Source organism: Suricata suricatta, chromosome X (genome assembly GCF_006229205.1).
Source record: "Suricata suricatta isolate VVHF042 chromosome X, meerkat_22Aug2017_6uvM2_HiC, whole genome shotgun sequence".
Classification (NCBI taxonomy): domain Eukaryota; kingdom Metazoa; phylum Chordata; class Mammalia; order Carnivora; family Herpestidae; genus Suricata; species Suricata suricatta.
This window is the reverse complement of record NC_043717.1, coordinates 29679087-29704476: the sequence shown is the minus strand read 5'-3', so window position 1 is coordinate 29704476 and position 25390 is coordinate 29679087. Positions and strand designations below refer to the sequence as shown.

Below are 25390 nucleotides of genomic sequence, written 5' to 3'. Positions count from 1 at the left end.
TCACTCTTACATTTGACGTGATAGAAAATCTTCACATAAGTGCATAGGAGTAGATCCTCAGGCATCTGAACAAAAGTCTCTGAATCATTCTCTGAGAGTTAGTCTATAGAAACCAAACTACTCTATGCTGGATCATGTTCTCTCGGACCAATACTCAATGTTACTATATTTTTATGTGAATTTTATGACAGGAAACCTTGAGCAAGGAACTAAGTAATGTATCATAAATATGAATGAAAAAGGCTATATGAGAAAGAATGATTAATAATGTTTGAGACCATGATAGACACACTTTGAAGCTGTACTTCATGCTGAGTTGGTGACTATTTTGGAGGAGTTTTTGTAAAGTGTCCTTTCCAGCCAAAATTAAATTATAAATGTTTTAATACTTGTTCATTCCTTTTTGGTTTAGATTTGAGAAGCATAAAAATGATGTCTTTACCTATAGCTTCAGTAATTATGGAACATTTGATCTAATCAAAACATTCCAGAATATTATATGAAGTAAAATTATGTTAAAACTTGGGATACAGATTTCCTATAATGTGCTCCAAATTAAGAAAAGGGAACTCAGTTTTACTGTTCATTAAACTGATCCCAATTTGAGTTACTTATGCTCACGGATACCTATACAACTGCTCTGCAATCTGACTTCAGTTGAACATGTGATACTATAAATTATTTGTGGTTAAGGTGGGGAAATTATTTCAAGGCCATTCAGGTAAAATCTATGATGCCAAAGAGCTGCTTAGTCAAGAAGCAAGGGACTGAAAAGATAAAAACTTAGAACTATTTACTGAAGAGTTTATGGCAATACCAGCATTTTAGACTCCAAAGAAATTAACATAAAACGCCTACAATACTATGGAATTGTACTACAATTCATAGGGTATCTATAATGATGTTTTGCTGCTCAAAGTATTAATTCACATTTTATTATTCAGTGAAGCAAAATGTAAAAGGAAGACTTAGAATGCCTTCATTAAGCATGTAATTAGCATTCAATAAAACAAATGAAGTGAGACAAAAGTGGTTTCTCCTTTAACAATTTTTCTCACAGAAGAGCGAATGAAGAAATCAAACATAATAAATGTAATCCTTATAATCTCATGAAACTAATGGCTTAAATACAACTAATTTTTGGAAAATAAACTATATTCATTTTAATCTTCGCAAGATTTGCACAAATCACTTTAACACTGGTGATTCAGATGGTATCAAAATAGTCAAATCTTTGACTCCTGACATGTTTTTGCATCGAAAAGGATGACACTGTTGTCAAGCAATACACGGAGACAAAGGTATCAAATAAACTAACAACGTAGTAGTCAACAGATGCATACATTTCACTAATATATACTTGGCATTCTTTTCTTTTGGTTGAACTTTCTGTAACCTTGGCAATGTTATTTTTATTCTATTTCACATTAGTTATTCTATACTTTAAAACAGATGAGAAATATAAAACAATCTGACTTTTAAGAGTTCTGCTTCTCTATTCCAACGTCAAAGATTCTTTCTAAACTAAATACAGACTTCAGAATGTAGATGAAAGCTTAAATACAGTCGATTCTCATCATCCACAAACTATGGTTATTTGCAAATCTGTCTCCCTGCTAAAAGTGATTCATAACCCCCAAATCCATACTCCTGGAGCTTCCCCTGCTGTTTGGGGACATGTTCAGAGTGGCAAAAAGTTCCAGTCAGTGGTCATGCAAGTTCCCAGTTAAGGTCAAACAAGGTGACACTGGACCGTTCTGCTTCAGATGAGCAGAGGATGGAGATGGTAGGAGGCAGGACAGAAGGGCAAACATTCAAGAAGCTCCAGCTCTGGGACCAAGCGGACAGGGTTTGAAACAACATGCTGGCACCTGTTAGAGAGTCAGCCTCCTGCAAGTCATTTAAACACTTCTGAACCTCATTTTCTCCGTGTGCAGAAAACAGAATCTACCAGGATGGCTTATTTTTAGGATTTACAGTAACAATCTATGGGGTTACATAGATTTCTTCTAGAATAATATTCCCTCACATAGTGCCACAACTTTGTAGAATGTTAACCACAAATAATGAGAATTCACTGTATTTTATCAAGTACTTATTCAATTTTCATGAACATAGCCTAGTAACACATAAGTAAATAGAATAACTGTGACTAACATAAGTTATATATAATATAAAGATTTCAAATAAATAAAAACTATTGTATAATTACATAAGTTTAGTTGAAAGCTAATTTCTCAGAATACTCAGAAAATTATGATCATAAAATACATTCATATTTACCCATTATTCATTGGGTTAATAAGTTGTCCAGATTCAGTTAATTGAGATGGCAAGGAGATAAATGTTGAGGATTCCACCAATGTGACACTAAAATAAATGGGGGGAAAGGTTTATTTTGAATTCGATTATAACAAAATTTAAATGACCATAAAACATTCTTTTAAAAAAATCTCCCTCATTCATAAAATATAATTAGAATCAGAATAGATTACAGTACAAAAAATCCACATGTTCTCATTTTGCATCTCAAAATTTATATATTAAAAAAAAAGGGAAAGACCAGGGCACATGATCCTGATCCTTAGGGCAACTGAACCTGAGTGGCTCAGTTGGTAGAGCATGCAACTCTTGATCTCAGGGCTGTGAGTCTGAGCCCCACACTGGGTGTAGGGATCACTTTAAAAAAGAAGGAAAGATCTGGAATTGAAATATGTAAAAAATGATATTCTATTATATGGAAAGGCAATACTTAATTCTCATAGCAAGGGACTTTGGAATACAAATGATTGCTCATATTATAGTCCACAAACAAAATGGAATCACATCCTGGTCTCAACGTATTGTCAGAGCTGTACACATTGCATAATTTCCATTCTTATTTGCAAAAAAGAGAAATTTTTCTTTCAGGACTGAACATGAGATGAGGCTACCTAGTTAATCAGTGCATTAGTGAATTATGCCATCTTCGGGAATTACATAGCAATTCAGTCCTTATTATAAGATAATGCTTATTCATTCACAAAACAATTATGGAGACTCCATTATATGTTCAATGTGGGACTAGATACTGGGAATACAAGCGTGAATCGGTTATCCTCTCTGCCTTGGGTTGCCCATATTATAGTGATGGATAGGGTGGAAATGAACCTCTGGCTGTGGGTGAAAGATGTCATGAAGAGTCAATGTCAGAAATGCCTAATTCTATCTGCAGAGTTGAAGAGAATCTGTATAAGAACAGATTTATTCAATCTTGATTTTGTAGGAGCTAACTACAGGCCACACCAAGATGGGCCACTTTGCTGTGAAGACTATTTTGAGTTAAAAGCAATCAAAGCTCAGAAGATGTAGGCTTAGATCTTCACTTCCCTCTCAGCTTACTAAATTTACATTGGAAGAGAGATCCTATACCAGGAAAAGAGCTATTAACAGAGATTCCTCTTACCTAAGAAATTGATCTGTATAGGACAACCTTTGTTTTCCGGACATCTCTTCTCACCTTCTTGCTAACGGTCTTCTTCTCCTTTGTGTCCTCACACCCCTGTCCCTCTCCTTAGCTCATGTAAGTCTCTTGTCGCCTCACTGTCTTTGGAATTTCATGTGTCTGTGAACGCCTCTTATGTGAGAAACTGTTTTCTCCTATTACTCTGTCTCATGGCAATTTGATTCTTAGTTCAGCTAGAAGGGTTCTGAAGAGCAGAAAAAATTTCTTCCTTCCCAATAATTCATTAAAATAAATCTTTATTATGTAACAGTTATCTCATAATACGAGCTTTACAATAAAAATAGATCAATAACAAGCTTAACCAAATGTTTTAGTAGCGAAACACACACACACATAAAACTGAATACAAAAAACACCTTAATACATTCATACATTCTACTGTTTCAGTGTTGAAGGGGTTCAGGACAGCTCCAACTCCCAGAATGTGTCACTTTGGCATGCAGATTATTTTAAGCTTAATACAATCAAAATCTTGTGAGCTCAAAAGAAGCTTTTGTCCCTCCCTTAACTATACAGAAGAATCTAAATAGGGGGTCCTTCCCAGAATAAGCCTCATTAGTAGAAATAAATTTTATCTGAGCGACTCATCTTGTATGGCAGGGCAACCTGTGTGGTACATGCTTTTCCTCTAAAATCCCAGACCCCTGCCCCCTTCTCCTTAGTTCAGGAGGACATATACACCTCATTTTGCCTGTCCTTGGAATTTTCATGTCTGGGTGGATTCCCAAGACTTACACTGTTATATATGATTTTCTCCTGTTAATCTGCTTCATGTCAATGTGATACTTAGTCCAGCTAGAAGGACTCTTAAAGGGAACCAGAATTCTTGCTCACTGACAAGGTTAGCATCACTTTCTGTCCTTTTATTTTAGGTCGGAAACTCTGAGAGTTTCATATAAGGGCTGTGAGGAATTACGTTCATGTTAAATACTAAACATTTTAAAAAGATTTTTTATGTTTTTATTTATTATTGAGACAGAGAGAAACAGAGCATTGGGAGGGAGAGGGGCAGAGAGAAAGGGAGACAGAATTGGAAGCAGGCTCCAGGCTCTGAGCTGTCAGCACAGAGCCCGATGTGAGGCTCGAACCCATGAACCATGAGATTATGACCTGAGCCAAAGTCAGACGCTTAACTGACTAAGCCACTCAGGCACCCCACTAAACATTTTTTAAACAGATAAAACTAACTGTAGTAAACTGTTAACGATGAACTATATAAGACATGCATCATATTACCGGACTGGCTTATATCATTTTAAAGTTATAGTTAAGCAAAAGTAGGAAGAATTCCTCTCAAGAGAGTAATTTTAATTTAAATTAAGGCACTACATTCTCATTTAAATCTCATTAAATTATGAGGCAGAAAAAATTTAAAAAGTTTCTTTATATTTCTAAAAATCCAAGGTGAATAATCAGGGCAATTTATTTCTGTCATAATTTGTTCTGTCTAAAACCAGTCACAACGATAACACAATATTACAAATAAAAAGACTAAACCCGTAAAATAAATATTCGATTTTTCATACAGTGTGCATGTATCCGGGGCAAAGAGAGACAAGACACAGAATTGGAAGCAGGCTCCAGGCTCTGAGCTGTCAGCACAGAGCCCGACGCGGGGCTCGAACCCACAAACCGTGAGATCATAGCCTGAGCTGAAGTCGGACACTCAGCCGAGTGAGCCACCCAGGCGCCCCTATTTATTTTTGAGAGAGAAAAAGAGAGACAGAGCACAAGCAGGGGAGGGGCAAAGAGAGATGAGACCCAGAATCTGAAGCAGGCTCCAGGCTCTGAGCTGTCAGCGAAAGCCCAACAAAGGGCTCAAACTCACTTAGATCTTGGCCTGAGCCGAAGTCAGGCAGCTTTAACAACTGAGCCACCCAGGTACCCTGGGATTACATTAACTTGAAATAGATTCAACACTCCAGTCAAAAGGCAGTGGTTGACAAAATGGATGAAAACAGATTAGAAAACTGATAAACATTAGTTCAAAGACACACAAACAGATTGGAAGCAAAACATTTAAGAAGAGACACCATGCAAACAGCAACAGAGACCTGGAGTGCCTAGAGTAATAGTGGGCCAAACAGAACTGAAAGCAAATGCTGTTTCAGCATGATATCATGAAAGCGCCAGAACCCCACTCCCCAGGAAAATGAGCACATGTTGTAAAAATCAACTATATTAATTTTCTAGAAATTATCCTTGAGGGCAGACAGTAAATGAAGAAAAATCGATTCAGTAATATTTACTACATTCAGTAAGGAAGGCTATCATCTGTGCCATCTGAACCAAGACCCCTCGCTCCCTCTTCCTTCCCCGCTCAGTAAGATGGAAACCCTACTGTGCACGGGCACAGCTAAGAATACAAGGCTCTCAAGTTACCCAGCTCCCAGGTGGAGAGCTACAGTTTTCGGGGCGGGGGGTGGGTGGGTACACACTGCTAAGTTCCAGGCAAGAGCAGCTGAAAGGAGTCGAGGGTATCTCTCTTCTGCGCGGTCACAGGACAGAGACTACATGGGTGTACACTGCCCTTGCGCTAGCTTACAAAGTGCTTGTTCAGGGCCAGCGGAAGCAAACCAAGACCTAAAGCTGTCGTCCCTGTCTCACCTAGCACTTAGCACCTCCTGTGCCGGCAGCACTCCGGGGCAAAGTGCAACACCAGCCCCACCTCCAGCTACAGGCCGTGGCTCAGAGATTTTGCCTGGAAGGAGAAGCCGGCCTTAAAACGGACGGCTCACAATCTCTTCCCAAAGGAACTGATCACTGACTTCATTTTCAATGAAGTATGAAGAAGGTCAAGCCAAGGGATGCTCTTAAAAATAGTGCAGGTTGAGGTGAAGGGCAACTGGGAGGAGACTGGTAGATTCAATGGAGATACAGGTGAAACTGCAGGCCTGCAGGTGGTGGTAAACAACAGGGGGAAAGGAACCCGGGAGGAGCCCTTGTGGGGACAGAATAAATCTTAAACACGGATCTAAGGAACTGTTATTTCAGAGGGGCCTGGGTTTGATTGAATTGGTCTAAGGAGCAATTTATGCCTCCTACAGAACTAGAATTAGTAGAACCTAATAGCTGGGTGAGGAGGTGAAAGGAGACAGTCAAAAGGAGTCCTGCCAAAGTCACCGTCATCCCAGATTGACTGTGGGCAGTCCCAAGGCTGTGTCCCCTGAGAATTAACATCAGAGGCTCCATACTTTGTAGGTGGAGATTTTGTGGGGAGGAGGTAGATGTCTCTAAAATAAGCTAGCCAGTCAGTGAAGAAGTTAACCAACACCGGGAACAATCTCGGGAGACGGGACCAATATTCAGCTGCTACAATATGTATTTTAAAATGTCTAGTTTTCAACATAAAAATGATGAGACATGAAAAGAAGTGGGCAAGAGAAATCCCAGGTTAACGTCACCAGCTATCAGATTTAACAAAACACTAATTCAAAAGTGCCATTACAAATGTCTTCAAAAACTAAATATGACCAAGAAAATAAAGGAACATAGGAACGTATGATGATAATGCAACATCAAATAAAGAATATCAAAAAGGAGACTGAAATAAAAGAACAAAATTAAAATTCTGAAGTTGGAAACTACAGCAACAAATATAAAAACAAATCACTAGAGTGTCTCAACAGGAGATCTGAACTGGCAGATAAAAAAGAATTAAGAAATTGGAGATCGATAGATATCAGGCAATCTGAGGAACACAAAGAAAATAGAATAAAGAAAAAATAGAGTCTGATACGTATCTGGCTCACCATTAAATGCACCAACACATATGTAATGCAATTACCGAAAGGAGAGGACAGAGAGAAAGGAAAACAAAGATTGTTTGAAAAATGAGGTGGGGAAGAGTGAAGCTGGACTGGGGAGTTATTCCAGAAGGTAACATGAATCCAAAAAAACCAAATAGAAACAGAAACGATAAATAAGAAGGCTAATATAATGAAAATTATAAGCATATCCATTCTGTTATGGGCTGAATTTTGCCCTCCCTCACATTTCATATGTTAAAGCCTTAACGCCTAGTGCTGTCACAACGTGACTGTATTTGGAAACAGGACCTTTAAAAGGGTGATTAAGTTAAAATGGGGCCATTAGAGTATGCCCTAATTCATTTTGGCTAGTGTTCTAAGAGGACACGTGGACATGCAGAGAACACAGGGATGTGCACAGACAGAGAAAAGGCGATGTGAGGGCACAGCAAGAAGCTGGCCGTCTGCAAACTGAGGACAGACGCTCAGAAGAAACCCAATCTGCCAATACCGTGATCTTGGACTTTTAGCCTCCAGAGCTGTGAGAAAATAAGTTTCTGTTGTTGAAAGCACCCAGTCTGTGGTATTTTGTTATGGGAGCACCCGCAAACTAATACACTGTCCTCTCAGCTTTCTTAAGATCATAAAAATTATACCAAATTAAAAAAAAAAACTGAATACCAAAAACGTTATGTAACATTACCAATTATCACACCACCACTGAGATGTCAGATAAAAACACCACAAAAAGTGGGGGGGAATGGAATAGAGCTATATAAGAGTAAGAGAAATGAAAGGAGGGGCGCCTTAGTGGCTCAGTTGTTAAGCGTCTGACTCTTGACTTTGGCTCAAGTCAAGATCTTGCGGTTTGTGGGTTTGAGGTCTAAATCAGGCTCCATGCCAACAGTGCGAAGCCTGATTGAGATTCTCAATCATTCTTCTTCTCTGCCCCTCCTCTGCTCAGATGCATGCTTGTTCTCTCTCTCTCAAAAATGAAAAAACTTTAAAGAAATGAATGAAAAGGAAACCTACTAAGTGGGAAAAATATTTAAAAATCTATATCCAAAATCTATAAAAAAAAAACTCATAAAATTCAAAAGCAAAAAACATGGGGTACCTGGGTGGCTCAGGTGGGTAAGCATCTGACTTTGGTTCAGGTCATGATCTCACAGTCCATGAGTTTGAGCCCCACATCAGACTCTGTGAAGACAGCTCAGAGCCTGAAGCCTGCTTCAGATTCTGTGTCTCCTTCTCTCTCTGTCCCTCCTCTGCTAGCACTCTCTCTCTCAAAAATAAAATAAAAACACACAAAAACTTTTAATAAAAAAGGAAAAAAACAAAAAATCCCAAACAATCCAATTAAAAAATGGGCCGAATATAGTAATAAACACTTCTCATGCATATGAAAACATGTTGAACATCCTTACTCTTCAGAAATTGCAAATCAAAACCACAATTAGATATCATCTGACACTTGCAATAATGGCTATTATCAAACAAACAAACAAACAAACAAAACACTGTTGGTAAGTATCTGGAGAAAGGGAACACTGGAACGTTGCTGTTGGGAATACAAAATGGTGCAGCCACTATGGAAAACAGTATAGAGATTCCTCAAAAAATTAAAAATAGCACTACCACATCATCCAGCAATTCCATTCCTGGGTATTTATCCAAAGAACTGAAATGTGGATTTTGAAAAGATAACTTTACTTTCATGCTCACTGCAACATTATTCACAACAGCCAAAATATAGAAACAATCCAAACAACCCAAATGTCCATCCACAGATGAATGAATAAAGAAAATGTGGTGAGTGTATATATATTCCAGTCGAATACTATTCAAACTCACAAAAGAAAGAAATCCTGCAATATGTGACAATATAAATGAAACTTGGGGACATTATGCTAAGTGAAATAAGCCAGTCTCAGAAGGACAAATCCTGTATGATTCCATTTATATGAGGTGTCTAAAATGGTCAAACTCAAAAAGCATGGAATAGAATGGCAGTTCCTAGGATGTGGCACTAGGATGAAAGGGGAGTTGTGATATACAAGATGAATAAGTACTAGAGATGTGATACACAGCAGACTTAATAATACTGTACTATGTACTAAACGGGTAAGTCTCACGTCAAGTATTCTTACTATCAAAAAAAGAAAAGAAAAGAAAAAAGAAAAGAAAAAGGAAAAGGAAAAAAGAAAACAAAGTAACACAAGGAAACTTTTGGAAGTGATGATGGATATGTTTATTGCCTTAACTGTGGTGACATTATCATGGCTGTATGGATGTGTCCCAACTCATCAAATTGCATACAGTAAACATATGCAGGTTTTTTTCCTGTTGTTTATCAATCCTATCTCAACAAAGATAAACAGGAAGATATCAAGGAAACCAGAAAAAAGGTTGTTTGAAACGATCAATAACACTCATAAATATTTACTTATTATTACATTTACACTGATCAAAAATAAAGGAAAGAAGATCAAGTTATTAAAATAAGGGATAGAATAAGGGCCATCACTATTGACTTTCTAGGGAAAAAGGGATTATAAGAGAACATTATGAAAAGTTCAATGCCAACAAACTGATTATTTGGAGGAAATGCAAAAATACCCAGAATGGCACAAACTATCAAAACTGATTTAAGGAGAAGCAAAATATCTAATTAGGCTGTAACAAATAAAGAAGTGGAACTAGTAATGAAATAAACTTCCCACAAAATAAAGCTCGGACACAAATGGCTTTATTTGTGAGTTCTCCTGAAGATTAAAAGAATTAATGGCAATCCTTCACAAACTCTTCCAGAAAATAGAATAGAAAGGATCGTTTCCCAAGTAATTCTCAGAAGCTAGTACTAATGCCAAAAAAAACCCCAGAGTCATCACTAGAAAAGGGAATTATACCATTAAATCCTACGGTCACAAATGTAAAAACTTCCAGAAAATACTAGCAAATCAAATCTTACAACATATGAAATCATTATATAGCAACGAATAGTTGCATTCTGGAAAGGACAAATTTGAGAACTACTAATCTGGTAAACAGAGGCAGGTGGGTGAATACTGCCTCCGTTAAATCTAGGTTGGGTTGCCATTTTGGTTAAAACTAATGTTAAATTTTGCTTTAAAATGATCAAATCTGGTCACTAGAGTGCATGTAATTTTGAGGAAACCTTGGAAATTTTCATTTTATTATAAAGTATATTTCATACTAGATTGTTAATAATTAAATTTGTGTTGTTTAAGTGTAACATATATCACATGGCGATCAAAAAGAATGAAATCTTACCATTTGCAACAATGTGGATGAATACTAGAGAGTTTATTGCTAAGCGAAATAAGTCAGTCAGGGAAAGACAAATACACGATTTCACTCATATGTGGAATTTAAGCAACAGAACGGATGAATATAGGAGAAACGGAGGCAAAATAAAACAAAAACAGAGAGAGAGAGGAATCATAAGAGACTCTTAAGTACAGAGAACAAACTGGGGGTTCCTGGAGGGGTGTTGGGTAGGGGCATGGACTAAATGGGTGATGACATTAAGGAGGGCACTTGTGATGAGCACTGAGTGTTATATGTAAGTGATGAATCACTAAATTCTACTCCTGAAATTATTAATACACTGTATGTTAACTAACTTGGATTTAAATAAAATTTTAAAAAGGGTGACATTAAAAACTCAGTCACTGTTATGATGTTTATAATATTAAAAAACTCCATAAGAATTAACTAGCAAATAAGTTTCCTTTCTTTTCTATTGCATTATTTTTAAATTTTAAAATACACGTCTACTATAAATATTGACTTTACAAATTGTGTAACTGGTTTTAACAGTTTGAGTTAATGGGGCGCCTGGGTAGCTCAATTGGTTAAGCATCCGAGTTTGGCTCAGGTCATGCTCTCACCATTTATGAGTTTGAGCCCCACATAGGGCTTTCTGCTATCAGCACAAAGCCTGCTTAGGGTCCTCTGTCCTCTTCTCTCTCTGCCCCTCCCCCCAACTCGTGGACATGCGCATTTATATGCCCATTCCCTAAGTTTGAGGGCCACATTCATACAAAGGAGGAAGGAGTCAAAATTCCCCAATTAACAATCCTGTCCTTTACCAGACAAACCATGCACCTCTCATAAGAAGCAACCATTTTAACTCGATCTGAGATAAACCATAGAGTAACTATAAAATATTGCAATTCTTTGAAAAACATACAATTATTATCATCTAGCAGTTCATGGATCTTTGAGATTTCCTTTCAGCTCTACCACTAGAATGAAAGACTAATTATGTTCAATCTTGATGTCTTCTGAAGAACAGTCATTTGGTTCACTTAAGGGCATATTTTAATATTGGCTTAATGCTATATATTCTGACATTTTTTGTTCCTTGTATTCTGATATAACACTTTAATAAAATTACAGTAAATAAGATTCTCCCTCACATGAACACAGGAACTATTAATTCACCAATAACTGTTTTGTTTTAGGTTTATTTTTTTTTATATAGCTTATTACCAAGTTGGTTTCCATATAACACCCAGCACTCTTCCCCACAAGTGCCCCTCTCCATGCCCATCTTTTGAGAGAGAGAGAAAGTGCGTGAGCAGGGGAGAGGGAGAGAAAGAATCCCAAGGAGGCTCCACACTGCCAGTGCAGTCAGATGCAGGTTTCGATCTTACAGCCATGAGATCATGACCTGAGCTAAAATCAAGAGTGGCCCCCCAGGTGCCCTTCACCAATAGCCATTTTAACAAAAAGAAATTGTTTCATCAACAACAAATGATTATTAATAATGAATTACCGCAAGCCTAGATACACAGTGATTTTAAAAACTGAAAATTATCAAATACTAAAATAATAAGCATAGATACAATTTCTGGAGTCAACAGCAGTACTGCTGTTGAGTATCTGATTTCTACCGGTGACAGAAACCACACAACTGAAGCAGTACAGAGCTATCACTGACCCTCTTCTTCCTCAATATGTAAGTTCATAAAGATATTTGCCTACTGTGACCTTAAACAATACTTAAGCGTTTTATTGTCTTTTCATCTCAACTCTGTGTTGTTATTGTTATTAAATCTCCAGATGCACAAATGCACGGTTAATGGGCAGTTTTCATTAACCGTGATGCCTTAAGTAAAATGCATTTTCTGTTTGAATCAATATTTCACTTTTAGACACTAACAGATAGAGTAAGATTAGGAATAAAAAAAAAGTCTATTAATTATAACTTTTTAAAGTAATCTTTATAACAAATGTGGGCTTGAACTCACAACCCTGAGATCAAGGTTTGCATGCTCTACTGACTGAGCCAGCCAGGTGCCCTATAATTATAAATTTTTAAAAATTAAAAGAAGAGTACAGCTCATCAAACAGAAAGCTCATAGACCAAAGTCATAAATTTCATATGATCAACTTTAAGCTTTATATAGGTCAAATAGCATGTCAAGAAAAATCGACATATCTTCATTATTTGTTCTGTTTATATGATGATGTTCATAAATTTGCTGTGTAAGATATAATACTTACTGTGTAATATGTGTAATACCAAGACAAAGTTTCTCCTCAAAATGATTCATGTTAAAAAGAACTACTTATTTCTCCTTAAGTTTGGACATGACTAATGGCAATGAAATTATATGAAAACAATAACTTACCTAAAGTCTCCAGCAGTATTGAAGGGATTTTTAACTTTTATAGTGATTTCCTTCCATGTATAACATGGGGATGTGCAATTTATAATTTCCTGAAGTAAAAAAATAAAATACTTCTATATGAAAGTAACAAAAAAGAGTACCGTGAATTGCCATAAATTTATAGTATCTAAAAAACAGCCCGTTTAAATATGATAGTGATATTATTTTATATAATTCCCCTTGTCCCACAAAAACTGTACTGCTAAAATCTGCATGGGAAAAAACAATACATTTCACCACATCGCTAATCCATAGTACTCTGCTAACAAGTGAATTATTTGTGACAATAGTGTCTCCTGAATTGATTTCCTTAAAATTGGTTTTCTTAATGACTGAGCATGATTTCACATCTGCAAGTTAATCAGTCATATATATACCTAATACCCGTGACATAAGGAGAAGGCACCGTGTACGTGCACACACAGAGCTCTCTGCGGACATGAAGAGCTGTGTAGGAGTGTGGCACGCCTGTCTTTATGATGTGGTGGCCTCAGTGACATATTTGTACTCTTCGTACTATAATAAAAACACAGGGGCACCTGGGGGGCTCAGACTGTTCAGCATCCAACTTCGGCTCAGGTCATGATCTCACAGTTGTGAGTTCAAGCCCTACGTGGGGCTCTGTGCTGACAGCTCAGAGCCTGGAGCCTGCTTCAGATTCTGTGTCTCCCCCTCTCTCTGCCTCTCCCTTGCTCATGTTCTGTCTCTCTCTCTCTCTCTCTCAAAAATAAACATTAAAAAAAAGCACAAATATGAAACTAAAACCTCAAACTACTTGAAGGACTTCCACAGAAAATAAGATTCTAGGAATTCTACACTTTTAGATTGGTCAGGTTGTTATTTTATTTTATTTCTCCCTTATTATCCAATCCACTCCCTGGTTTACTACAACCATGAGTAGCAAGACAGAGAAGCTGCAAGTGTCAGCTGTTCTAACCCAAAACAATGTAAATGACAAGCTAAAATCTTCCACGTCTCACAGACACATATGCCAAATCAATGTTTTGTTTCAGAGAGTTAATGTGAGAGGATTGGCAGTGTACGAATTTATTAATTAGGAGGAAATCAGCAGATCACAACAGACATCTCAATGATGATCAAACGTCCGTCTCCAGTTCTGGGTGTTTGTACCTTGTAAACCAGTCTGTCCGTGTGAGCATCTTAATGCCCTCCGTATACAACTGACCACTAATAGAGTGAGTATCCTTATTCCCTATTCAGGCCAGAGCACACCCCAATTCTTTAAAATCCATGTAAAATCTGGTGATATAACAAGTTTACTTCTTTACCATACATCCATGATACAAAATAATATTTAGACAAAGTAACAGCTATAAACAGACAATGATAGTAATATCACAACCATTTATAGAAATTAAAAATTCCTCCCTCATCCTTTAAGATCTAAACAGAATTCCATGTGGAACATTATCACCTCTCAATAAATGCCAGTCTTAGAGTTATCTTTAGAATAGATTTGATCCACAGGACATTCAAGATAAATTGATGAATGTTCCTATCAGAGGAGAGAACCATTTTCTTTGCTGCATAAACCACCAATGCTTAATTCATACAAAAACACAGACAAAAGCCCAGGGACTGCTTTGCAAGTCTCCAAGGCAGGAGGGAATGTAAAGTTGTTATGTGTACAGTGAAAGTCTCCATCATGAAAAGAACAAATATAATCCTAAAAATCTGACCTTAAAGTAACACTTGTTACAAGTCCTTTCAAATTCTTATAAAATGGAAGAATTATTTCCAAAGAAAACATATCATAGCAAGGATACCAGAGACACAGAAGCCAAGAATTGTGCATGTAAGTACGTGCATGTATGTATCTATAAAAACACCACCTCAGAGAACAGGTGCTGAATATAGATAAAACTTGGAGAAACAGCTGTGCTTGGGACACTCCATGGCCTGAGAAGAGAAGCAGACGTATAAAAATAGGGAAATTTACTTACAATGGCTTTAAAGTTGAGGACTTCACCCTTAAGAGCAAAAGTTATTGTAGTGCCTCTTACTCTATGCTTAGGTTTTGAAATCAATAGCAGTGAAGCTTCAGCAGGATGAAGGAAGCGACTGGTGAATTTCACAGTGATACTAATTTCATTTCTATTGAGCAAAAGAGAAAAGACATATTTTGTTGAAAAAACACAGTAAGTATCTCTTCAGCACAGATCACGTGCCCAGGGCCCACATCCTCCAGTATACGCACTTCTACAGTAACATTAAAAACTGTCGCAAATCTCAGCAAGCCTCTAATCCAGATACTGTCATTAGTTAAAACATTTTGATCCAATCTGTAACATCTACAGTTACCCTCAAATGTACGTATAAGCTACCAAATGCCAGATTTCCAGTTAGCCACAGGAAATCATGTCTGTACTGTTGTGTGAAATTCTTAGGATATTGCTGTGCTACTGTTTAGGCGAACTCTTAGTCATATCACTGGTTTTTTGTCACATGGAGGAAAGAAAATGAAAAAGACTAAGAATTCAAAAAATACTTAAAGCCATGGTTGAAAATAAAATTTATATCTGGAATCAAACTAATGGTATATAAGTAGCAGGATTTTTATTTGGGAGAAATACATAAATAAAAAGAGGAATACAGAAAGTCATGTCTGTCTCCCTTAAACTTCAACTTTCTAGTCTAGAACACAGTAAAATGGCAAGGAGTCTATGGACTTTGGGGAGATTTCACTCATTAGTTTATCACGGAATGACGACACCATGGCATCTGGGCAACCTAGCATGCCAACACATGGGCCACATACACAAGGCTTAGCTGCAGTGGATACAACTCTTGGCAGAAAGCCTGTGATCCTCTGGTAGCCAAAAAGCATGGAGGCAGGTGAAGGACTCCTACAAGACTATTTCTCACTTGCCTCCCTACTCCCCGTGAGAGGACGTCATCAGTTTGTAACTGCTTCCGAGATTCTGACACGAGATGAGGGTTGCTACCTACCCCCTTCAGGGGAGAGTGACAGGCTGTAAAACTGCTTAGTTGCAGCCTGAAATTGGCTGTCAGCAACATTTTTCTCCCCATCAACAACATAGTGGGGTTTCAGGAAAGAGGACAGTGGAAACCAGTAGAGGCGGGACCCACTTACACCAAACCCTGCCCCTCCATGCCTGGTAACTGCTAATCTACCAGAGTGAGATTGACATCGACTAAACCGGACTAGCATAGCCCCAGGTCCCAGGCACCGACAGACAACTGTCCTGTGGTTTTGTATGTTAGTCTGGTTTTTCGTTTAATTATTTTTTTCTCTTTTCTTTCCCTCTCTCCTCTTTTCCATTGCTTTTCTTTCTGCTCTCTCCTTTTTTATTCTCCCTTTGGAATCCACCTCATACTTTCTGATTTAATTTTTGGTCAATTCTTAGAAATATTTTTCGATTTTTCTTTTGTTTTATTTGTTTAATCAGGCATTTTTTACTCTATTCTTTTTATACCTTTCCTATATCTCTTTCTTCTTTATTTCTTTCTCTCTCTCTCTCTCTCTCTCTCTCTCTCTGGATTAAGTCTTATACTTTCTTGGCTTCTCTGGTTAGTCTTTTTTCTTCCACTGCTATCATTTTCCTCTTTGTATGGATAAGGCTTCTAGCCTGGACACTTTTTCCTTCTTTCCAGAGTTACTTTAAAGAACAAATCAAAGCATACCTGGCAGAAGGTCAAATCCACCACTACGAGCAGTGGGATAAAGCAACCAAAGATGCAACATCAGAGTGCATGCAACACACGCCAAAAACACTTACAGAAGTGCCAGGCCCTGGTCAGTGTATGACCCCTTTTTAATATAGTAGTACTTGCAGGTATAGGACTAACAATAAGTTATTAAAACATTAAAGACTGAAAACTAGTCAAAATGATGAAACAGAAGAATTCTTCTCAAAAGAAATGCCAGGAAGAAATGACGGCCAGGGAGTTGCTCAAAACAGATATAAACAACACATCTGGACAAGAATTTAGGATAATGCTAATAAGACTAGTAGCTGGGCTTGAAAAAAGCAAAAAAGATAGCAGAGAATCTACTGCTGCAGAGATTAAGAACCTAAGAAATAATAACGATGAATTAAGAAATGCTATAAATGAGGTACAAAATAAACAAGATTCGAAGACAGCAAGGATGGGAGAAGCAGAGAAAAGAATAGGGGAAATAGAAGATAAAATGATGGAAAATGATAAAGCTGAGAAAAAGAGGGAATGGAAATTACTAGACCACGAAGGGAGAATTATAGACCTAAGTGATTCAGTGAAATATCTGTGTCATAGGAGTTGCAGAAGAAGAAGAGAGAGGGAAAGGTTTACTTGAACAAATTATAGTTGAGAACTTCCCTAATCTGGGGAAGGACACAGACATCCAAGTCAAGTAAGCATAAAGACCTCCCTTCAAAATCAACAAAACAGGTCAACACCACAACATATCATAGGGAAACTGGCAAAATACAAAGATAAAGAGAGAATTCTGAAAGCAGATAGAGACAAAAGGGCCTTAACCAACAAGGGGAGACACATAATGGTAGTAGCAGACCTGTCCACTGAAACTTGGCAGGCCAGAAGGGAGTGGTAGGAAATATTCAATGTGCTAAATAGGAAAAATATTTAGCCACAAATCCTGTATCCAGCAAGGCTGTCATTCAGAAGAGGAGAAATAAAAGCTTACCCAGGCAAACAAAAACTAAAGGAGTTCAAAACCACCAAACTAGACTTGCAGGAGATCCTAAGGGGGACTCTGTGAGTGGAAAGCACCAAAGACTACAAAGGACCAGAGATATCAGCACAAGCATGAAACCTACAGATACACCAAATCCATAACTTTCAGTAATCACTCTAAATGTAAATCAACATAGCAAATCAAAAAACATCAATTTGCTACCTGTAACAGTCTCATTTCAGACCTGAGAACACCCACAGATTGAAAGTGAGGGGACAGAGAACCATCTCTCATGTTACTGGATGCCAAAAGAAAGCCAGAGTAGCGATAATTATACGAGACAAACTAAATTTTAAAACAAAGTCTGTCATAAGAGATGAAGAAGGGCATTATATCATAATTAAGGGATCTATCAATCAAGAAGAGCTAACAATTGAAATGTTTATGCCCCCAATGTGGAACCCCAAATCTAAAAATCAATTAATTACAAACAAAAGTAAATGTATAGATAACAATAATGTGATTGTAGGAGACTTTAATACTCCATTTACAGCAGTGGACAGATTACCTATGCAGAAAATCAATAAAGTAACCATGACTCTGAATGACACATTAGACCAGATGGACTAAACAGAACTTTTCATCCAAAAGCAGCAGAATGTACATTCTTCTCAAGTGCACATGGAACATTCTCCAAAATAGATCATATACTGGGTAACAAAACAGCTCTCAACAAATATAAAAGGATTGAGATCATACTATGCATATTTTCAGATCATGACGCTTTGAAACTTGAAATCAACCACTAGAAAAAATGTGGAAAGCCTCCAAATATGTGGAGGTTAAAGAACATCCTACTGAAGAATGAGTATGTCATTCAGGAAATTAAAGAAGAACTTAAAAAGTATACGGGAACAAATCAAAATGAAAACATCAAAGTCCAAACACTTTGGGATGCAGCAAAGGCAGTCCTAAGAGGAAAATACATGGCAATCCAGGCCTATCTCAAAAAGCAAAAAAGGTCCAAAAGCCAGAACCTAACCTTACACCTAAAGGAACAGCAGCTAAGAAAGCCCAAAGCCAGTTGAAGAAGTGAAATAATAAAGATTAGAACAGAGATAAACAATGTAGAATCCCCCAAAATTAGTAGAAAAGATCAATGAATCCAAGACTTGGTTTTTTGAAAAGAATAAACAAAACTGATTAACCCAAGTCAGACTTCTCAGAAGGAAAAGAATGAGGACCCAAATAGATAAAATCACCAATGAAAGAGGAGAGATCATAACAAATAGCACAGAAATACAAAGAATTAACACAGAATGCTATGAAAAACTATATGCCAACAAACTGGACAACCTAGAAGAAATGGACAAATTCTTAGATACCAACCTATCTACCAAAACTCAAACAGGAAGAAATAGAAAAATTGAATAGACCCTTAACCAGCAAAGAAACTGAATCAGTTATCAAAAATCTCCCAACAAATAAGAGTCCAGGGCCAGATGGCTTCACAGGGAATTTCAACCAGACATTTAAAGCAGATTTAGTAATTATTCCTCTCAAGATTTTCCAAAAAAATAGAAACGGGAGGAAAGCTTCCAGACTCATTCTATAAAGCAAGCATTACCTTCATTCCGAAACCAGACAAAGACTCCACAAAAAAGGAGAATTACAGGCCAATATTGCTGATGAACATGGATGCAAAAATTCTCAAAAAGAAACTAGCAAATTGACTGAATAGCATATTAGAATTATTCATCATGGTTAGGTGTGATTTATTCCTAGATTGAAGGGTTGGTTCAATATTTGCAAATTGACAAATATGATATATCACATTAATAGAAGAAAGGATAAGAACCATATGATACTGTCCACAGATGTAGAAAAAGCATGTGACAAATGCTTGAGGGTAAAAACCCTCAAGAAACTTGGGATAGAAGGAACATACCTTAACATCATAATAAGCCATATATCAAAGTCCCACAGCTAATATCATCCTCCATGGGGAAAAACTGAGAGCTTTCCCATTGAGATCAGGAACATGAAAGATTATCCATTCTCGTCACTGTTGTTAACACAGTTTTGAAAGTCCTAGCCTCAGTAATCAGACAACAAAATGAAATTTAAAAAATCCAAACAGACAAGGAAGAACACAAACTTTCACTCTGCAGATGACATGATACTCTATATGGAAATCCTGAAAGACTCCACCGAAAAACTGCTGGAACTGATACATAAATTCAGCAAAGTCAAAGGATATAAAATCAATATACAGAAATCAGTTGCATTTCAATACACCAATAATGAATCAACTGAAAAAGATATCAAGGAATCAATCCCATCTACAATTGCACCCAAAACCATAAAATGCCTAGGAATAAACCTAACCAAAGAGGTCAAAGATCTGTATGCTGAAAACTACAGAAAGCTTATGAAAAAAATTGAAGAAGACACAAAGAAATGGGAAAACATTCCATGCTCTTGGATTAGAACAAATATTGTTAAAATATCAATACTACCCAAAGCAATCTACACATTCAATGCAACCCCAATCAAAATAGTACCTGCATTCATCACAGAGCTAGAACAAACAATTCTAAAATAAATATGGAAACGCAAAAGACCTTGAATAGCCAAAGTAATATTGAAAAAGAAAATCGAAGCTGGAGGCATCACAATCCCTGACTTTAACCTGTACTACAAAGCTATAATCATTAAGAAAGTATGATATGTGCAAAAAACCAGATACAAAGACCAATGGAATAGAAGAGAGAACACAGAATTGGACCCACAAATGGATGGCAAATTAATCTTTGACAAAGCAGGAAAGAGTATCTAATGGAAAAAAGACAGCCTCTTCAACAGATGGTGCTGGGAGAATTGGAAAGCAACATGCAGAAGAGCGAACCTGGACCACTTTCTTACACCATACATGAAAATAAATTCAAGTGCCGGTTGGTCATCTGGATGTCCTCTTTGGTGAAGTGTCTGTTCAGGTCTTCTGCCCATTTCTTCAGTGGATTATTCGTTTTTCGGATATGAAGTTTAGTGAGTTCCTTGTAGATTTTGGACACTAGCCCTTTATCTGATATGCCATTTGCCACTATCTTTTCATAGCAGCACTGTCAACAATAGCCAAATCATGGAAAGAGCCTAAATGTCCATCACCTGATGAATGGATCAAGAAGATGTTGTATATATACACAATGGATTACTATATGGCAATAGCAAGAATGAAATCTAGCCATTTGTAGCAAAGTGGATGGACCTCGAGGGTGTCATACTAAGCGAAATAAGTCAGGCGGAGGATAGATACCATATGTTTTCACTCAGAGGTCTATCAGGAGAAACCTAACAGAGGACATAGGGAGGGGAAGGGGGAAAGAGAGTTGGGGAGAGTGAGGGACACAAATCATGGGAGACTACTGAATACTGAAAACGAACTGAGGACTGAAGGGGGAGGGGGAGAAGTGGGTGATGGTCATGGAGGGGGGCACTTGTGGGGAGAAGCACTGGGTGTTATAGGGAAACAAACTTGACAATAAACTATTATAAATTTAAAAAAAGAAAATAAATTCAAAATGAATGAGAGACCTAAGTTTGAGACAGGAAACCATCAAAACCCTAGAGGAGAAAGCAGGCAACAACTCTTTGACCTCAGCCACAGCAATTTCTTGCTCGACACATCTACAAAGGCAAGGGAAACAAAAGCAAAAATGAACAATTGGGACCTCATCACGACAAAAAGCTTCTGAACAGCAAAGGAAACAATCAACAAAACTAAAAGGCAACCCATGGAATGGGAGAAGATATTTGCAAATGTCATATTGGATAAAGGGTTAGTATCCAAAATCTATAAAGAACTTACCAAACTCAACACCAAACAAACAAATAATCCAGTGAAGAAATGGGAAGAAGACATGAATAGACACTTTCCCAAAGAAGACATACCATAGACACATGAAAAGATGCTCAACATTGCTCCTCTTATCAGGGAAACACAAATCAAAACCACAGCGAGATACCACCTCTTACTGGTCAGAGTGGCTAAAATCAACAACTCAGGAAATAACACATCTTCACTAGGATATGGAGAAAGGGGAACTCTCTTGCACTGTGGGAATGCAAACTGGTGCAGTCACTCTGGAAAACAGTATGGGGGTTCCTCAAAAAATTACAAATAGAATTACCCTACAACCCAGCAATAGCACTACTAGCAATTTTTCCAAAGGATACAGGACTGCTGATTGGTAGGGGCATATATACCCCAATGTTTATAGCAGTGCTTTTGACGATAGCTAAATTATACAAAGAGTCCAAATACCCATTAACTGAAGAATGAACAAAAAAAAGATGTAGTATATATATACAATGGAATACTACTCGGGTAAAAAAAAAAAAAAAAGGAATCTTGCCATTTGCAACAACATGGACAAAACTGGACTATATTATACAAAGTGAAATAAGTCCATCAAAGAAAGAATTTTCAGAGAAAGAGAAAGTATGAATTTTCACTCATATGTGGAATTTGAGAAACTTAACAGAAGACCATAGGGGAAGGGAAGGAAAAATAAATTACAAACAGAAAAAAAGGCGAACCATAAGAGACTCTTAAATATAGAGAACAAATTGAGGGTTGATGGCAGTGGGGTTTGGGGGGATGCTGGGAAAATGGGTGATGGGCATTGAGGAAGGCACTTGTGATGAGCACTGGGTGTTGAATATAAGTGATGAATCCTAGGAATCTATTCCCAAAGCCAAGACTACACTGGATACACGGTATGTTAGCTAACATGACAATAAATTATTTTTAAAATTTTAAAGATTAAAATTAAATTAAAAATTTAAAGATGATGGTACATTAAGTTTAGTATGGAACAGGTGAATAAGAAGAAAAGATGTCACATTTAAGATAAATTTGGTGGGGTGCCCGGGCAGCTCAGTCGGTCAAGCATCTGACTTTGGCTCAGGTCATATTTTCAACAGTTCGTGGGTTTGAGCCCTGCATTGAGCTCTGTGCTGACGGCTCAGAGTCTGGAGCCTGCTTCAGATTCTGTGTCTCCGTCTCTCTCTCTGCCCCTCCCCGGCTCAGTGTCTCTCTCTCTAAAATAAATACACATTTAAAAAACACACAAAAAAGAGATAAATTTGGTAAAATCAACAGGACTTGCTAACAGATTGGATCTCTGTTAAAAAAGAAAAAGGCTAATTTTAGAATGACCACATGCTAACCAACATGCATTCAATAAGTGAATTTATGGACCTATACTCAAATCCTATGAAACACATTTTAAAGTATAGTATCCTTTGAATGAGGTCAATGGCTAGTTTTAGGACAATGAACACTTGAGTCTGTCTTGAGTACAGAGGCTCCTTCTGAAATTTTGTGCTCATACTGAGACATGTAAATGACACGGATTCCTTCCTGAATGTGTTAGAACCTTCCAAATCAAATGCTCTGTCCAGTTAGCTAAGTACCTTAGGCCTCTAAAAATGTGTATAATTACAGGCTTCATATTAATTTTCTTACTTTTTATCCCAATTGCTTCCCTCTCATAAAAAAGTATCCTTAATAGGGCACCTGGGTGGCTCAGATGGTTAAATGTCCCACTTTGGCTCAGGTCACAATCTCACGTTTGGTGGGTTTGAGTCCCTCATGGAGCTCTGTGCTAATAGCTTAGAGCCTGGAGCCTGCTTTGAATTGTGTGCCTCCCTCTCTCTCTCTCTCTGCCCCTCCCCTGCTCCTGATCTGTCTCTTTCTTTCTCTTTTAAAAATAAACATTAAAAAATCCTTGATATTAAATGTATCTTGTAAGCTATTTTAATTTGCCTTTCGGAATAGATGGAAAATAATTTATAACATATCAATCAATGTCAATGCTCATTTGGCTCAATGAGCATAATGAGGAAAAAAAGAAACAGAATGGTTTTCCAAAAGTATACTTTCATTTTTATGCAGTTATTCTATGGTTGTAGCTAAATTTAATCATTAAATTAGATATAAAAGTAAACATGTTTGTTTATATGTTGGTGTAGCTGTTTAATCATTTCTATATAAACGATTTTGCTGGGAATTTAAATCCACATCTGGCAGAAAGAGCCATTATTAATCATGATTTAGAAAGACTCTAAGAATGTAGTATATATAATTATATAATATCTCATAATGAAAATGCCAGTTTTTTTAAGAAAATAAAATTTTTTCTGAGCCCTATTTGTAAAAACAAAAGACTATGAACTTACATAGTGTAGACATAAAGATGCTTAAAGAACCACCTAATAACAGTATTTATGCCTACAAAATACAATGCATCTAGAAAAGGGAATAATTATTTTCCACATATATTGACAATCAAGCACTATCTCTTCTGGAAACACTTCTGTGGTTAACCCAAAAACACTTAGGTGCTTTTTTCCATTTTCTTCTAATTCTATACATATAACACAAATAAAACAATTATGGGGCACCTGGGTGGCTCAGTCAGTTGAGTATCGGGCTCTTGATTTCACCTCCTGTCATGAATTCATGGCTGTGAGAGCAAGGCCTACACTGGGCTCTGTGCGTGGAGCTTGCTTAAGATTCTCTCTGTCCTCTCTCTGCCCCTCCACTCTCATGCTCGCTTGATTGCTCTCTCTTCCTCTCTTCTTACCTCAAATTATGTCCTCACTGTGTATTTTCTATAGGATACTCTACTAGATTGTAATTACTTGTGAGTGGTGTTGACACATTTTCATCTATGAATCACTAGCACTTCAAATTTAGGTGGAGAAATGGCAAAACTCATTGCTTCCTATATGTTCCAGTTACAGTATTAGGTGTTTTGTCGATATATTTACATTTATTACTGATAAAACTGTGGGTAAATATTCTGATCCTTTTTACAAATAAGAAAAATGAGGTTGGATCATAGAGCCTTTACATGGCAGTATCAAACTCCAGCACTTGTTAAATGACAAGACAGCAGGGTTCTAGACCATAATGGCATCTTAAGTCCAGATTTATCATCTAAGAGAAATATCATTAAACTTGTAAGAAAGAGATCTTTTTAAAAGCTGCTAGGTAGAGGAAGCTATCAATGAGCATATGAACAGAGGTTAACAAAGGAAACAAAGCTGGCCTGTAGACTCCTGGAGAGGCCATTTCCAGAAACACCCAGTGACTTGGAGGGCAACATGGGGTTCAAATAACCTTACTCTCCTCAAGGCCAGTGCGGGACACTGGGCAATTGAGCATTAAAGCAGAATGTTTTTCACACTACAGTAAAGGTTTGTGTGTACAAACAGAACCACAATATATTTTTCTATTGCCATATTATTACATATAAATGGATAAGCAAGTATCACAAGTCATTAGAGTAAGTCCTTAAATAGGAAACACTGAAATCAAAATAAACATTAACAATCGACCTAAAAGAAGATAAAAATAATATAGGTAAGAGATGAGTATGTAAAAGTCAGAGACATTTATAAAGATACTGTAAGCCCCATTTAAGAAGAGGATGCTATGAAACAGAGAAACTCAATCAAAATGAAAGGACTCATAAATTTACATATTTAGGAGATTCTCATTTTCTCTCACTCTCTTCCTTTCTCTACCCTAAAGGAAACAGTTGGAAAAGAAGGTTTATTGATAAAGAGAGGAAAAAGCAATTGGATTAAAAAATACTACTGATAAGATACATATAGGATGCAATTAACAGGTTCAATACCAAACAGTTGAAGTTTAGAAAATGAGAACAGTGAAGTTTAGAAAATGAGAACAGTGAAAAAGAAA

The 25390-nt window shown here is 37.1% G+C and overlaps 1 protein-coding gene across 1 annotated transcript in view; it reads right to left on the bottom strand.

The window, feature by feature from the left end:
- Positions 1–25390, bottom strand: part of CFAP47 (cilia and flagella associated protein 47) — a 493477-nt gene that overhangs the window by 241094 nt on the left and 226993 nt on the right. Inside the window, exons 38-40 of the mRNA XM_029929640.1 lie at positions 14921–15071; positions 12918–13006; positions 2284–2370 (exon numbers count right to left, since the gene is read on the bottom strand). Of these exons, the coding sequence (XP_029785500.1) occupies positions 2284–2370; positions 12918–13006; positions 14921–15071 (327 nt within the window). The remainder of the gene's footprint in view (positions 1–2283; positions 2371–12917; positions 13007–14920; positions 15072–25390) is intronic.